The 14440-nt window shown below is 34.7% G+C and overlaps 1 protein-coding gene across 1 annotated transcript in view; it reads left to right on the forward strand.

Moving 5' to 3' along the window:
* nfixb (nuclear factor I/Xb) overlaps positions 1-14440 on the forward strand; it is a 210890-nt gene that overhangs the window by 43720 nt on the left and 152730 nt on the right. Inside the window, exon 3 of the mRNA XM_079397981.1 lies at positions 4283-4393. Within this exon, the coding sequence (XP_079254107.1) occupies positions 4316-4393 (78 nt within the window). The 5' untranslated portion in view covers positions 4283-4315. The remainder of the gene's footprint in view (positions 1-4282; positions 4394-14440) is intronic.

Consider the following 14440-nt stretch of genomic DNA (forward strand, 5'->3'; position numbering starts at 1 on the left):
TTTATTTGCTCCCCTTTTTGTACTTTAATTGAGCTTGTCAAATAAACTACTTTTTGTGTACCAAAAATCTGTGTGATTTTTGTGGAGTGCTGGAACAGGAGAGAAGAGTTCCTGGTTGGCTGTTAAGAGTTTTGTTTTATTTCTTTGTATTTGTGTTTACAAATTTCCTTGTTACCCCCTTCCTGACCCTAGATGAGGAAGGCATGTAACACTTACATTGAAGTAATGTCATGTTGTTTGTTTTAAAAACATAGACATCATATTAGATCACAATATTACAAAAGTGGACACAAGTGGAATTTTAAATCAGTTCCTTAATGACATTGTCAAGTAAGTGGCATTTTTGGTGGGAAAACAACAGCATGTACCTCCGTTGTACTTCAGCAGTGCATTTGATGAATTCTGATTATTTTTACGAGGTTTATGTCACTCTGAAATGTTAGAATGACAAAATTGGTTTGATATTGTGAACATTTGAAAAGATGGTTAAAAAATATGAAAATGGACTTCAAGCTGACATCCTCATTAGCTGTAAACTGCCTGGCAATCCCTCAATCAACTTGCAGAGGTCAAAGGTACTGGAAACTTTTATCCTTGCTGCAGTTAAGTTTTGTAATGAAGCCCTATAAATATTGTATTGTTTTCTTGTGATATTTGTGAATGTAATGATACACAGTTTTGTATTGTTTATAATGTATTGTTGAAATGGTGGCAAATGAGTTTCCCATTCACAGGGATAAATAAAGCTTTCTAACCTAACCTAACATAACCTTTTAGTGGGATCCATAAGTCACATCATAACATTAGTTCAGGATTCCCATATTGTTTGATAAATCTGAATCGCTAATGAATCCCTGACACCAATGAATGAACCACTTCGGCTGATTGAACAAAAAAAGAACCAATTCAAAAGATCCAAAAGCTCATAAATTAAGGCTTTTCAAGTGAACATGTAGCATTATCTATTATCATCCCAAGTTTAGAGCTAGAAATATTTTTAACAGAAAAATGCAAATTCACTTTAGAAATGGTCATTTCTGTGACTTTTAGATTTTATTTTTAAGGCACTTTGCATAGAAGTGTTGGTTAAATTCATGAATGTAAATGTTTATTAAGATTTACATGCCCTTTTTAGGCCTGAAAAACAACAAAAATATTGTTTTTGATTAGTACATGGTTTGTTTTCAGTATCTTATATTACACTTTAAAATCCACCTACTTTCATTTAAAAACTTACTGTAAGTTCAGTTGCTGTTGCAGTTGTTTCAACTTAAATTAAATGTGACCCTGGAGCACAAAAGCAGTCATAAGGATCAATATTGTGAAATTGAGATTTATACATCACCTGAATAAATAAGCTTTACATTGGTGCATGGTTTGTTAGGATAGGACAATATTAGGCCGAGATACAGCTATTTGAATATCCGGAATCTGAGGGTGCAAAAAAATCTAAATATTGAGAAAATCACCATTAAAGTTGTCAAAATTAAGTCCTTAGCAATGCATATTACTTATCAAAAATTCCGTTTTAATATATTTACAGTAGGAAATTTACAAAATATCTTCATGGAACATGAATATCCTAATTATTTTTGGCATATAAAAGGATCATTTTGACCGATACAGTGTATTGTTGGCTATTGCTACAAATATACCTGTGCTACTTATGACTGCTTTTGTGCTCCAGGGTCACATATTATGTTGACTTAAAAAATGTAGTTATAATTGAGTATAACTTCAAATTTTACATTCATTTGACGAGTTAACGAAATGAAAATCATATTCTGATTTGACTTGATCATATCATTTTTAAGACAAACATTTTATTGTGTTAATAAGATGATATTTTCAACTTCTGAACATGATTGGTTGGGTACAAGACAAGTACATTTATGGACCATAACAGGCCGCAGTATTTCTGTGCATCCATGTGCATTCAAACAAACACAACTGAAGCCGGTCGCAGTATATCATCTCTTCTCCTGTGATTTCCATGTTACCCAAGGTTATCTAGACGTGATGCTTTCCCTTCTCTCTCTCTCTCTGACGCCATGCCAGCTTAGTGCCAGTCCTGCATCACACAGTCTCCCACACGCACACAAAGAAGTCTTGTTTAGCGTGTTTTAATTCCCTTAAATTAGGGAGCCACGCCAAGTCCTGTGCTAGCAGCCATCACACCATAAGCAGACTTATAATTGTGCCTCATCTGACACGCAGGGTCCTCATCACAGCTTTGTGCGTCTCTAAAGAGTGCTGCTGCTCCCAGGACTGCATGTGCTCTGTTATTCACTTTCACACATTACATGCATGCATGACTGCACCGTTTAGATGCGGCTGGACGAGGATAATCAGATAATCAGCACGCAAATATTTCAGTGAACTAGTCTGAACTGAGGAATGCTACTTAATTTAAAAAAAATAAGAAGAAGAAGGGGGAATTGACATGCTGCTCCTAACCTAAAGAAAAACTGTAGGACACCTGCTTGTTCTTTACATTTTTCATTAGCGACTGCAGCATGAGCATTTACCATAGTAACCATCATTACTGACAAAATAATTACCATGTAGGTATTGCTTTCTCATCATGGTAAATTAATAATTACCTCAAACAATGTTGTTTTTATTTTTTAGATGACAGTGGTCCACAGTTTTATAGTATTTATTAAAAACTATGCTATTTATATATTTTATATAATCAAAAACCTTTTAAATGAAGTTTATATTTATTATTTTGTATTTTATTTATATATAATTGAAATAAGTTAAAATATTTAATCAATACATTTGTATTTTCTTTATATTTTAAATATTAAACATGATCGTTTTTGTATTTTATTTATACTGCATATTTTAACTTAGCATTTTATCTTTATTGTTTTATACAAAATTGTCATTTATATATTTTAAATATCAGAAATAATATGAAATTAATTTGTCTTTTATGTTTTATATTTTTTATTTATATGTTATGTAGTTGAAATAATATTAAATACATTTTGTCTTTTATTTTGTATTTATTTATATATTTGAAATAACTGAATACATTTAAAAATATTTTTATTTATTATTATATATATTTTGCATTTCATTCATATATTTAAAATAATAGAAATATTAAATCTATTTGTCTCTTATGTTTTACATTTGATTTATATAATTGAAAATGTTTTATATCCATTTTGGATATATCATATATAAATCTTTTTGGACATATCGCTTTATCACTGTCAGGATTGTGGACTGTCTTGTGTGTGTTTTGCTCTCCATGTGTTCCCTGTGACCCGGTTTTTCCCCTCATGTTGATTGTTAATTTGATTCCAGGTGTGTCTCGTCTTCCTCCCTGATTTCCCTGTGTTTATAAGCCCCAGTCCTTTCAGTTAGTGTTTGTCGGTTCTTAAACGTCGTTCCCTGTGTCTCCTACTTGTATGGACTATTAAAGATCGATTCCTTGCTCCTTGGTGAAGTGTGACATTCATTTTATGTATTTTTAATTTATATATATTTCTTAGTACTTAAAGTATTAAGTTTTAAATCAAATTTGTCTTTTTATTTATAAAAATGTGTTATATAACAACCAGATGTATATAAAAAATAATTTATTCAAATGAATGCTCATTTTACACTTCAGACATCATGTGTATCAGGCAAGTTCTCAGTGTAGCTGAACTGTAAAACATACTTAAAATTATTATAGGATCACGATGTATCCAGCCAAATGATCTGAAAAACACATCGGCTTCCAGTTATCGCGAAACAACAGGCCTCATTTGATCGCTCATAAGAACCAGTGTCAGACAGCAAAAATGAGCAAACACAATATGTTTGTACTGTAGTATTGGCAATTGAATTTGACCGAAGTAAATTCAAATGAAAAAAGAGGCAGGTAAGCGTAGGAAGTGTGTAGATTGACTAGCACGTCAACGCACATCCAGCATGAACCATGTTGCTCCTGTAAACGCTGTCTCTGAAGTAAATATTTGTCTGTATGTTCACCCAAACACTCTGCTGACACTCAGAGCCCAGTGTTGGTTGGCTGTGTAGGATCGGTATGTCAGTGTGTCTGCTGATGGCAGGCGGGTGGCTGGCGCTGATCCGTATGGCTACAGCTGCCCGGATTGCACTTCCTGGCATTTTCTATGTCAAAGTCCTCTCTCCCTCTCACTAACACATACTCACACAAACACAGGCATGCATGCTGGCTGCATCCTGCCCGCACGCTCCTCCTGATTGGTGCTCGCTCTGCGTTCTTCTTTTTATTTATTAATTTTTTCCGCCATCCCAGGAAGAGGATTTCTTCTGGCAGGAGGGCACGGGAATGGCGCTGGACAGGCAGCATGACCCAGGGTTCAGGTGGCAGCTGTGTTATGACTTCTCTGCCAGGTCGTGGCTGATGGTATGACCACCCTCTCTTTCTTTTCGCTCTCTTTCACTCGCTTAGCACACTGTTTCCCACTTTTTTTACCACTTCCTGAAATTCATTTTACACCACACTGCAATCAAACATCAGTTTTCTATCTATCTATCTATCTATCTATCTATCTATCTATCTATCTATCTATCTATCTATCTATCTATCTAGATATGTTGCTGCTTGCATTTTCTTTGGATAAAGTTCATTTAAAGCTGCTGGTGAATGAGTTTGTTGTGTGTTGAATTGAATTGCTATGCACTCTGGTTGGACTATTTTTCTGATTTAGTACGCATTTAAGTTCACTTTTATACTATTGGTTGTATGAAATAGCAAAAACATACAGTTTCCCTTGATTCGATCCTTTCACAACATTATATGGCCTTCCTGGAGAGACAAAAATCAGATAATATAAAATTGAGTATTATTAATTAATATTATTTAATGTTAAATTATATTTGGTTAACTAATTTAATTTAATTTAAGACACAACTACAAATTTCCACAGTGTAATGAGGTATAAATTAAATTGGGGTTATTAAAAACAATATCCTAATTAATAATTAAATTTTCTGCTTCAAAACGGCATCTATTTTTATCTATCAAAATATTGCATTGTTGTTTTGCCCATGTTGGATTTGAGAATATTTACATTTTTGTTCTACTTTCCCCTTTTCAATTAAGTCTAATTAATCATGGGAAGCGATGTAAAGCACAACCCCTAAACACAGAGGATCCTCAGATGAGGGATTTCAGAGACTTCTGTATACAGAGCCTTATCGGGGGATTTGACACAGTTTAAACCTCATGGGCCTTTCGTAGAGACTGCCTGCTGTGCTACTGCCTATGTAGGGCAGCGAGAACCAGACGCCCCGTGTGTGTGTGGAATAAGACTGGTGGAGAGCTTAAGTCTTTTCAGGAAAAACATAGAGCACACTGGAGTTTAATGTTGAAGGGTGGCAAAAATCATAGGCGAAAGGGAGATTATAAAGGAAATGGCTTTGTGTGGAGTTTCTGGAGATTGAGCAAGTTTGGTTTCAGTTCCAATTGGAACTAAAAAGTCTTTTACAGCCTGATGTCATAGAAGAACCAGTTTGAGTTCCACAGAACCATTATTCCCTAGTTGTATAGAAAATCATCCATGTGTTGGTGATTTAAAGAACCCAGAAATCAACAGACTGATCTGAAACATCAAGAACTTATTGAACCTCCAAAAAACTTTATAGTCAAATCAGGGACTGTTCACAAAGAACATTTTGCATTTCACTGCGCTACTTTTCCATTGTTTTTTAAAGTGTGTGTATATATATATATATATATGTATATGTGTGTATATTTATTTATTTATTTATTTGTATATCTGGTACATGTCTGACCATTACATTCATGTATTGAGTCTTTTACAGTGTTTAACACTCAAATGGCATTCTAAAAATGTGGCGCTCAAGTGGACAAGTTCAAGTTTTAAAAACACATCACTGCTTGCATCTTGTTTTTCAATGCAAAAACACTTTCTGTGTGAATGGCCTCTAAAAATGGTTCTTCACCTCAAGGTGCTAAAGATTGAGGAATTTATTTGTGGACTTTACAATACTTATAGGCTTAGTGATCTGAACCCTGAGTATTAAACTTTAAGACATATTCCTCTAAATCATGTGAAGAGGTTTGCTGTTATTTTCTTTATTGTCCAGACTTTCACTTGGTAGATAATAAAATGGATGAAGAAAAAATTCCACAGGTTTATATTGAACAAGTGACTTGAACCTAGAGACTAGTAGACTAATAATCCTCATTATTACGCTACCTGAGATATATAGAGAAACATTATGAAAAACTAAATTTCATTTTGTTTTTGCATTTCACTGCACTACTTTTCCATTGTTTTTCCATGTATATATGTGCTAGACGGTTGTCTTTGACATTGTGCTCATGCCTTGTCTTTTGCTGTATTTCTCACATGACACAGCTCATGTTTTAAGTCAGCTCAACTTTTTAAAAAGGCATCTTGAGACCGTGCTTTTTTTCCATTTCACCACTTGGTTCTGTGAGAATACGGTCACTAAAAATGATTCTTCACTTCAAGGTCTTAAAGAAGCATTGAAGAACTTTTATTAGTAGAGTTTACTAGAGAATACTTGGGGTTAGTGGTCTGAACAAACCTTAACTTCCTAAGTATTAAACTATATTGTGGGGAATATTCCTCACATAATGTTGAGAGGTTTGCTGTTATTTTTCTAAATGCCCAAAATCTGGATAAGACAGGTGAAAAACTCCCATAGATTTATATTAAACAAGGGACTTGAGCCACATCTAGAGACCAAAAGATCATGGTGGTGGACTTTTTTGACCTAGCAACCGTATATCAATATCATCATGGCAGAAACTTTTCCATTCTGTTTTTATCTATAAAAGCATCTTTTATAATTGAATTTCTAGTTTTTAATGCAAGAATGGATATTAACATATTCCACCGACTCCTGGCCGCTTCATCTTTCTCCAATCCTCCAGCGATCTTTCTCTCTTCCTCTTGCTCACTAGCACATCCCTGTCATCTGTTCAGATAATCCTGCTCCCTTGTCCTAGTCCAATTTCCTCTCTATTTCCTTCTCGTCTCACCTCTCTTCTTCATCCATCCAAGTGTTTGTCAATCCCTGGCTACAGATGTCCACACCTCTTCCTCTCGCCCGGTCCATATCTCTGTCTCTCTGTGCACAGATGCCCGCTTTGGCCTGCAACAGCTGTCCTGCCATGTGCTGCTACCAAGTGTTGATGCGCTGTTAGGAAAGGGGAGGGAGGGGTGGGCTCATGAATATTCATGTTAATTTGGACTCATTCTACCAAACAGAGCCTGGCACTGCCAAGGAAGCCCCTCCCCTCGATGAGATGGTGGAAGAGAGGAACCGTGAGACTAGGCCAGACTCTGTGGCCTGATTCCACAAAATAAGGAGTTGTGAAAGACAGCTGACAGAAAAGCCAGAGAAAATGGATGATGATTCCAGAAAGTATCATCATTATCACACCGTCTGAGATATATGGAGAAACGCTGCAAAAAAACAAACAAATTTCATTCATAAGGATGGATTTTATCTGACAAAAAATTGGCCAATCATTTGGACATTTACAAGTGAGCGAACAGAATGAAGCAATAATCAGTTGAGATGTTTACTTTTAAAAATAAGGTTCTTTTAGTGGTTCTTTTTAGGGGAAGTCGTCGCCTAATGGTTAGAGAGTCGGACTCGTAATCCAAAGGTTGCGGGTTCGAGTCCTGGGCCGGCAGGGATTGTAGGTGGGGGGAGTGAATGTCCAGCGCTCTCTCCACCCTCAATACCACGACTGAGGTGCCCTTGAGCAAGGCACCGACCCCCCCACCTGCTCCCCGGGTGCCGCAGCGTAAATGGCTGCCCACTGCTCCGGGTGTGTGTTCACGGTGTGTGTGTGTTCACTGCTGTGTGTGTGCACGTTGGATGGGTTAAATGCAGAGCACGAATTCCGAGTATGGGTCACCATACTTGGCAGTATGTCACTTCACTTTTTGGAGCACATTGGAATTGTCTTTATGGTTCTTTGGAGGTTAAACATGTTTTTGATGACATGTTTTTACATGCTTTTATAGATTCTTCATATTGACAGTGGTTTCTACCCAAAATAAAATCAAATTCTGACAAAAATTACTCCATCATATTGGATGTTTTGGAGTTCACATTCACAAGTGAGCAAACAAAATAAGTCGATAATCAGTTGAGATGTTTGCTTTTGGAAAAAACAATAAAACGCTTCATCTTTTTGGAACACATTGGAATTGTTTGTGGTGGTTGGGAAATTAACCATGAATTTGTTTTTTACCCACAGAAAATAAATAAAAATTCCTAATGAGATCTGACAAAAAATGTCCCATCAGTTGGACAGTTTCGAGTTCATATTCACAAGAGAGCAAGCAAAATTAGCTAATAAGTTTAGCTGTGAGTTTAGATGTTTATTTTTTTAAAAATAAGGTTCTTTATTGGTTCTTTGGGGCACACTGGAATTGTTTTTATGGTTCTTTGAGATTAAACGTTTGTGATGATATATATGCTCTTCATAGATACATATTGGTTTCTTCCCACAGAAAATAAAGATCCCTAATGAGATCTCTTTAATATCTTGATTGTTTCTCCTAATTAGTGATGAGACTAAACTGTCTTTATGGTTCTTTGGAGATCTTTTTGGTGCATTTATAGGTTCTTCATATTCACATTCTTCATTCTACCCACAGTAAAAATACCTAATGACATCTGACAAAAACTGGCCCATTTAGATGTTTTGGAGTTCACATTCGCAAGTGAGTGAACAAAATGGACCAATAATATGTTTAGATGTTTAAAAACAAGTTCCTATGGTGGTTCCACTGGAAATGTCTTTAGCGGTCTTTTTAGATTAAACATGCTTTTGATTATGCATTTCTTTTACATTTGAATTGTTTCTCCTACACAGTGATGATATTAAATGGACTTTGCTAAAGTCTTCTTATGTTTCTTCTGAGAAGAATTTCAATAATGTCTCAAACTGTGCTCAGAGTTGCATAGAGTTTTTATTGTGACCTTGAACATTTCTCATCAATGAGCATATGCTCTTCTATAGCTCTTTACTCTTATTGTATGTTGACTACTGGCTGAACTATGAAAGCTCAACCTGTGAGCAATTAAACAGGGTTTTTGGAAGCACCAGTATGTTTCACATTGTACATTTATAGAAAGTCTTCTGTGCACCAACCAAAAAGTCTTGAAGAATGGAGACCGTAGGATTAAAAAGGCTGGAGCAGGTTTTAGCACTGAAGAACTAAGCCGGGAAGGGAAGACAGATGAGGATTGAGGAAGAATGGAGGGAAGGTGCAGAACGGTAGATGGGGCATGAGAGATGTATGGTGATAACAGATGAGAAAAGCTGGAGCTGAAGGAGGGGGTCAGTCTCTGGTGTGTGTGTGTGTGTGTCCTCTGCTCTCTTTCATGAAGAGCCAGGGAAGCAGATTATAGCAGGCCTCCTCTTTCAGTCTCTCTGGGGGAGGACAACCCCTCTCCCCCAGCAGCCACTGGCTTTAATGCTCTGCATCCCCCTGGACCAGCCTGGATCCATACCAGATGCAGCACCACTACACACACACACACACACACGTTGGTTTTTGTGGTTTATGGGGACTCTCCATAGGCGTAATGGTTTTTATACTGAACAAACTGTGTGTGATATTGCCCTACACCAACCCTACACCTAAACTTAGCCCTCACAGGAGACTTTGTGCATTTTTAGATTTTCAAAAAAAACACCATTTAGTATGTTTTTTTAAGCCTTTTGAATTACGGGGACATAGGCAGTGTCCTCATAAACCACCTTCATATTGTAATACCTCTGTCATACCCATGTCATTATACAAATTTGTGTCCTCATAAACCACATAAATATGCGCACACACACACACACACACACACACACACACACACATGACATCCCAGCCATCCCATCTGATGGATTTGATCTTGACTTTTTTTTTACCCTGCTGCATTAATATGCATATTCAGGCCAGTGCGTTACATTTCTTGTTGTTTTTTGATTAGTTGTAATCTTTTCTTTCTCCATTAGCATGCTCGGGCACATAAGAAGTCAAATATTCAAAGTTTACAATGTACATTCATTGAGTTTTCCTAAGGCATGCATGACTATTATTGATTTTTAGATTTTTTAAAACCCTTAACCCACAGTATTAAACTTTTAGACTTTGTGTTTTTTGCCTCATGGATAATAAAGCGAATAAAAACGGGAGGCACTCAAAGCTTATCTCGTGATCGGATAATCACAGTGACATGAAGTGGGCTCTTTTGATTTGGGCCAATGACCAACGACCCAGAACACCCTAGCAACTGCATAGTAACGACTTGGCAACCACCCACAGCACACTAGCAACATGATGGTGAGTTTTGAATGAGCAAACACCACATACGTTTCCTCAAAATATGTATAATTTCTTTTACAGTTTTTCTCTTTTACAGAGTCCTAGAAAATAATCATTTTAATTGATAAAAAAAAAAGAATTAATCCAATTATTAAAATGAAAAATACAAAAAAAAAGCTTTGCCTTTATAAGTGTGAAGGCCTACTGTGAAATATTACATGTCACCACTACTGGATATACATTCAGCTAGTTTTCCTTTTTTTCTTTATTTCATTTTACAATGACCATATTTATATTACTTTGTACTATTCTACATGTACAAGTATAATTTATCACTCACTGAAAAAAAGTATTCATTGAATTTACTGAATTAAATTTTTTTTTTTTTACATTTTTTTAAAGTTAAGTGGTTGCAATCAATATATTTTAGTTACATTTAAATAAATTTAGTTGACTAGCTTTCAACATATTTTTTTAATTAAATGTAGCTCAAATAAATCGTTTGCGACCTCTTACCTTAAAAAACCTTTTTCAGTGTATAGTGATGATAAATTGATTTTTACATTTTCAGTCAGCCTGTAAATATGGGTTGCAGCCTTTACATGTGCATTTTATTTTATTTTATTAGTGAAGTGTATGTCAGTCTTATCTGGTTTTCTCACTTACAGTGTCTTATAAATAATTATTTTGATAGAAAAAAAAATTATGTTGAGAAAATGTTTCTCTTCAACTATTTTTCTTTTTTCATCTTAATTCAAAATATGTAATTATCTTAAACATTTATATTATGCTGTCCATTTTCCATGTACAATTATAATTTATCACTATAGTAATAATCAATTGATTTTTTACATTTTCTGAAGAAATTGAGTGGTGCTTGTGTGTTCAGAACATTGACACACAATACTCTGCTGCATTGTTATTAGGCCATTGTTAGGTGGTTGTTAAGGTGTTTTGAGTGATTTAAACTCAATTATTTCTGATATTCTCTGGCCCGGATCCCTCCTTGAAAGTCTATGGGATTTTATATTCTATAAGGTGAAAAATATTAGTTGCTTGATACAGTCCACGGTGTTGATTATGTGCTGTAACTTGGGCAGTGAATGTACAGTAATATACAGTAGATGTTTGGACATGCGCCAGTCATGAGAGAGGAGGTGTAATGGTTAATACAGGCATATACATGGCTCAGATGCTTCTTGAGCTTTAGGTTGAGGGATGTGTGATTACAGCAGCGCACTACCTCAGTTGTTGGCCCTGTTCACCCGCCAAGGTCAGCATTCCTGGCCCCAGCCGTTGCTTAGCTGAATCTGAGCTTCATGGCTGTCTTTTCAGCTCTGAGTAGCCCTGCTAAATTAAAGACAGGCAGTCAGAAATTAAAGCCAAGCCAAGGAACAAGCAGCAGAGCCTAAATTCAATCTGCACTGCATGAAATAAATGACCCTCCTGTTGGAAGCGATTCAGGGAAGAACGAAGCAGACATTATCTAGTACTTAAAAAAAAGAAAAAAAAGAAAGAAACTTTAAATAACTTTTTTTTTGTTTGTACATTTAATTAAAATAAATCATACATCTAGATTTTAAAAATAACCCAGGGTTAAATAACATGCTCTACAGTGAAATTTCCTTGTGCATTTGTTTTAGTTTTAGTAAAGCTTGTATTAGTTGATTTCTGAACTTACAAAAATCTGGTGTGATGGCAAACAATTTTTGAGAGGGATTCAGCCTCAGTCTTATGAAGTCTTCATTTTGTTGCATTCAACTGTAATATGGACTGTCTGATATCTGACAATAAAATGTGTTAAACGTTGGCCTGTTTTGATGAACTGTACACCAACATTTTGATTTATTTTTTGCTAAAAATTAATTAATCATAAATATATGTAAAACAATTATTCATAAGGAATTTTATTTTTGGCCTTTAGGTGTAAAGGTCACATGGCTCAGACTTGTGTGTGTGTGTGTGTGCATGTACAAAGACAACAAAAAACTTAGTTATACAACTATTTTCAACTACTTTTTTTTTCTTCCGAGGTTTTTTTTTTTTTAGACCAAAATTATACAAGAAATCAAGCATTCAATAACACATTTTACATTTGAATGTAAATATTTTTTGTGATTTAAATATACTGTCGGTTTTAATAAACATTAGTTAGCTATTCACTGGTTGTTGTAACCCCGGTAAATGATAATAAAACACCTTTTCTTTCCTCTCTTTTTGAGCGTTTGCAGTGGTGGTTAAAATCAATAGCGCAATGTTTAGCCCACCTGTTAGTGCATCATTTATAATCACAGTATTTATTTGTAAGTCATGCTTATAGAGGCTTTTTTTTCTCGGTTGAAGGTCTTCTTTTGCACCTGCACATCATCAGTGTGTTCTTCCTTCCGTCCACCGTTTAGTTGTGATCTTACCGTTCAAAAATGGTTGGGAAAATATGACAACATCAATAGCCGATGATTCAGTCCGGTGCTTTATTTAATTGTAATCATGTGCATGCTAGCGTTCAGATTTATTTTAAGATAGAAATCCAACACAAATTCTCCATTCTCTATTCTCATACGAATAATTTAATTTGCAGACAGTTTAACGTGTGATTTTTTTTTTATGTCCGTAATAATGACGCTATTTAAATGACACTTTTTTTTTTAAAGAGTTTGCTGTTATTGCTTAAATATTAGCTATATTTTAATTCTACACACTCCAGTGTATTTTTTTCTCTCTAGTAGTCAATAATGTCACACGTGCTCTTCTTTGGGTAAATAATGAAATCGTGAGCATATTAAAAGCATATGTAATAATTAATAATAATTAATCATTTATTTGCTCTTCTTTAGGTAAATAATGAAATCGTGAGCATATTAAAAGCATATGTAATAATTAATATAATTTCGTTTAAACTGAATTAGTAACACATTTGTTGGTTTTCCCTCTTTGCTCGAGATGTGATTTAGGGCAGTAGATGAAATAAATCACCGAGCTGATGTTTGTACTTACAAAACTTTTAACATTGTAAAGCCATAGCCTATATTTAATCAATTAAATATATAAATACAGTAGCTACATTTAAAAGAGCAATAATTGCTCAAATCTGTGATGTCATACAGATTTGTTTAATATTATTTTAAACCGATTAATATATACGAATATTGTTTGCAATTCACAAATATATTATTATTACATTAGGCTATATTTTATATATTGATATTAGTAGTATTTAGAAATATTGTGAACTGTAAATACTGTGAGGTTTAATGTTGTTTGAAAGCTCTGAGGCGCATGTGTTTCTGATGGAGGCTTCATATTTAATGCACCAACGAATATTTGTAACAAATAGTTTTTAAGTATTGATTACTTTTATTGGCTTACTGGAAAATATGCTATGGCATGTTTCCAGAAATTCAAAAACATAAATTAAAGGCTAAATATAGACAATTATTAAATAAATATGCAGAGCATGGTTTGCTGTGTTTGTTAGATATTGTTCTGTTATATATTCGTGTTTAATGAACATGAACCTTTTTTCTTTTTCCTATTCTCAAAGTGAGTCACTGAAGATTTATTGAAGAGAATTTCGTTTCATTCCTTTCTTTATGTGCTTTTTATTGAATCTTTTATATGTTTTGGTTCATTGTATTTTTCTGTCATATTCGTATTCAGGCCTGTTTTGAGATACAAAAGAAATACCATCATATGCATTTGTTTTGTAAAGAAATAAAATAAGAGAGATTGCATTATTAAACAAATATAGAAAAAAAAATTTACTATATCTATAAAAGGACAATTACGAATTGTAAAAATACACATTTTATACATAATTTGTGTCAATCATTATATATGCGGGTATTTATAGTTGTATTTTATTTTTAGTTTGCATTTATTATTTTGAAAAGAAAATGTGTTTTGCTTGATAATGTAGTTGGCAGGTGCATCACACGCGCATCAGGCTTCACTGAAGGTCAACGCGTGTCTCTTCCAGGTCGTTTGGAGGTCTTTCTTCTGTTTTACAACCCAGGCATGTTGAATCAATTAAAACAAGCGTAATTAACGCGGTTCCCCTCAAATAAGACGACCTTTGCGAGTTTACCTTGAGACACATCTGGCACACGTTGAAT

This window comes from Barbus barbus (genome assembly GCF_936440315.1).
Source record: "Barbus barbus genome assembly, chromosome: 3".
Taxonomy (NCBI): domain Eukaryota; kingdom Metazoa; phylum Chordata; class Actinopteri; order Cypriniformes; family Cyprinidae; genus Barbus; species Barbus barbus.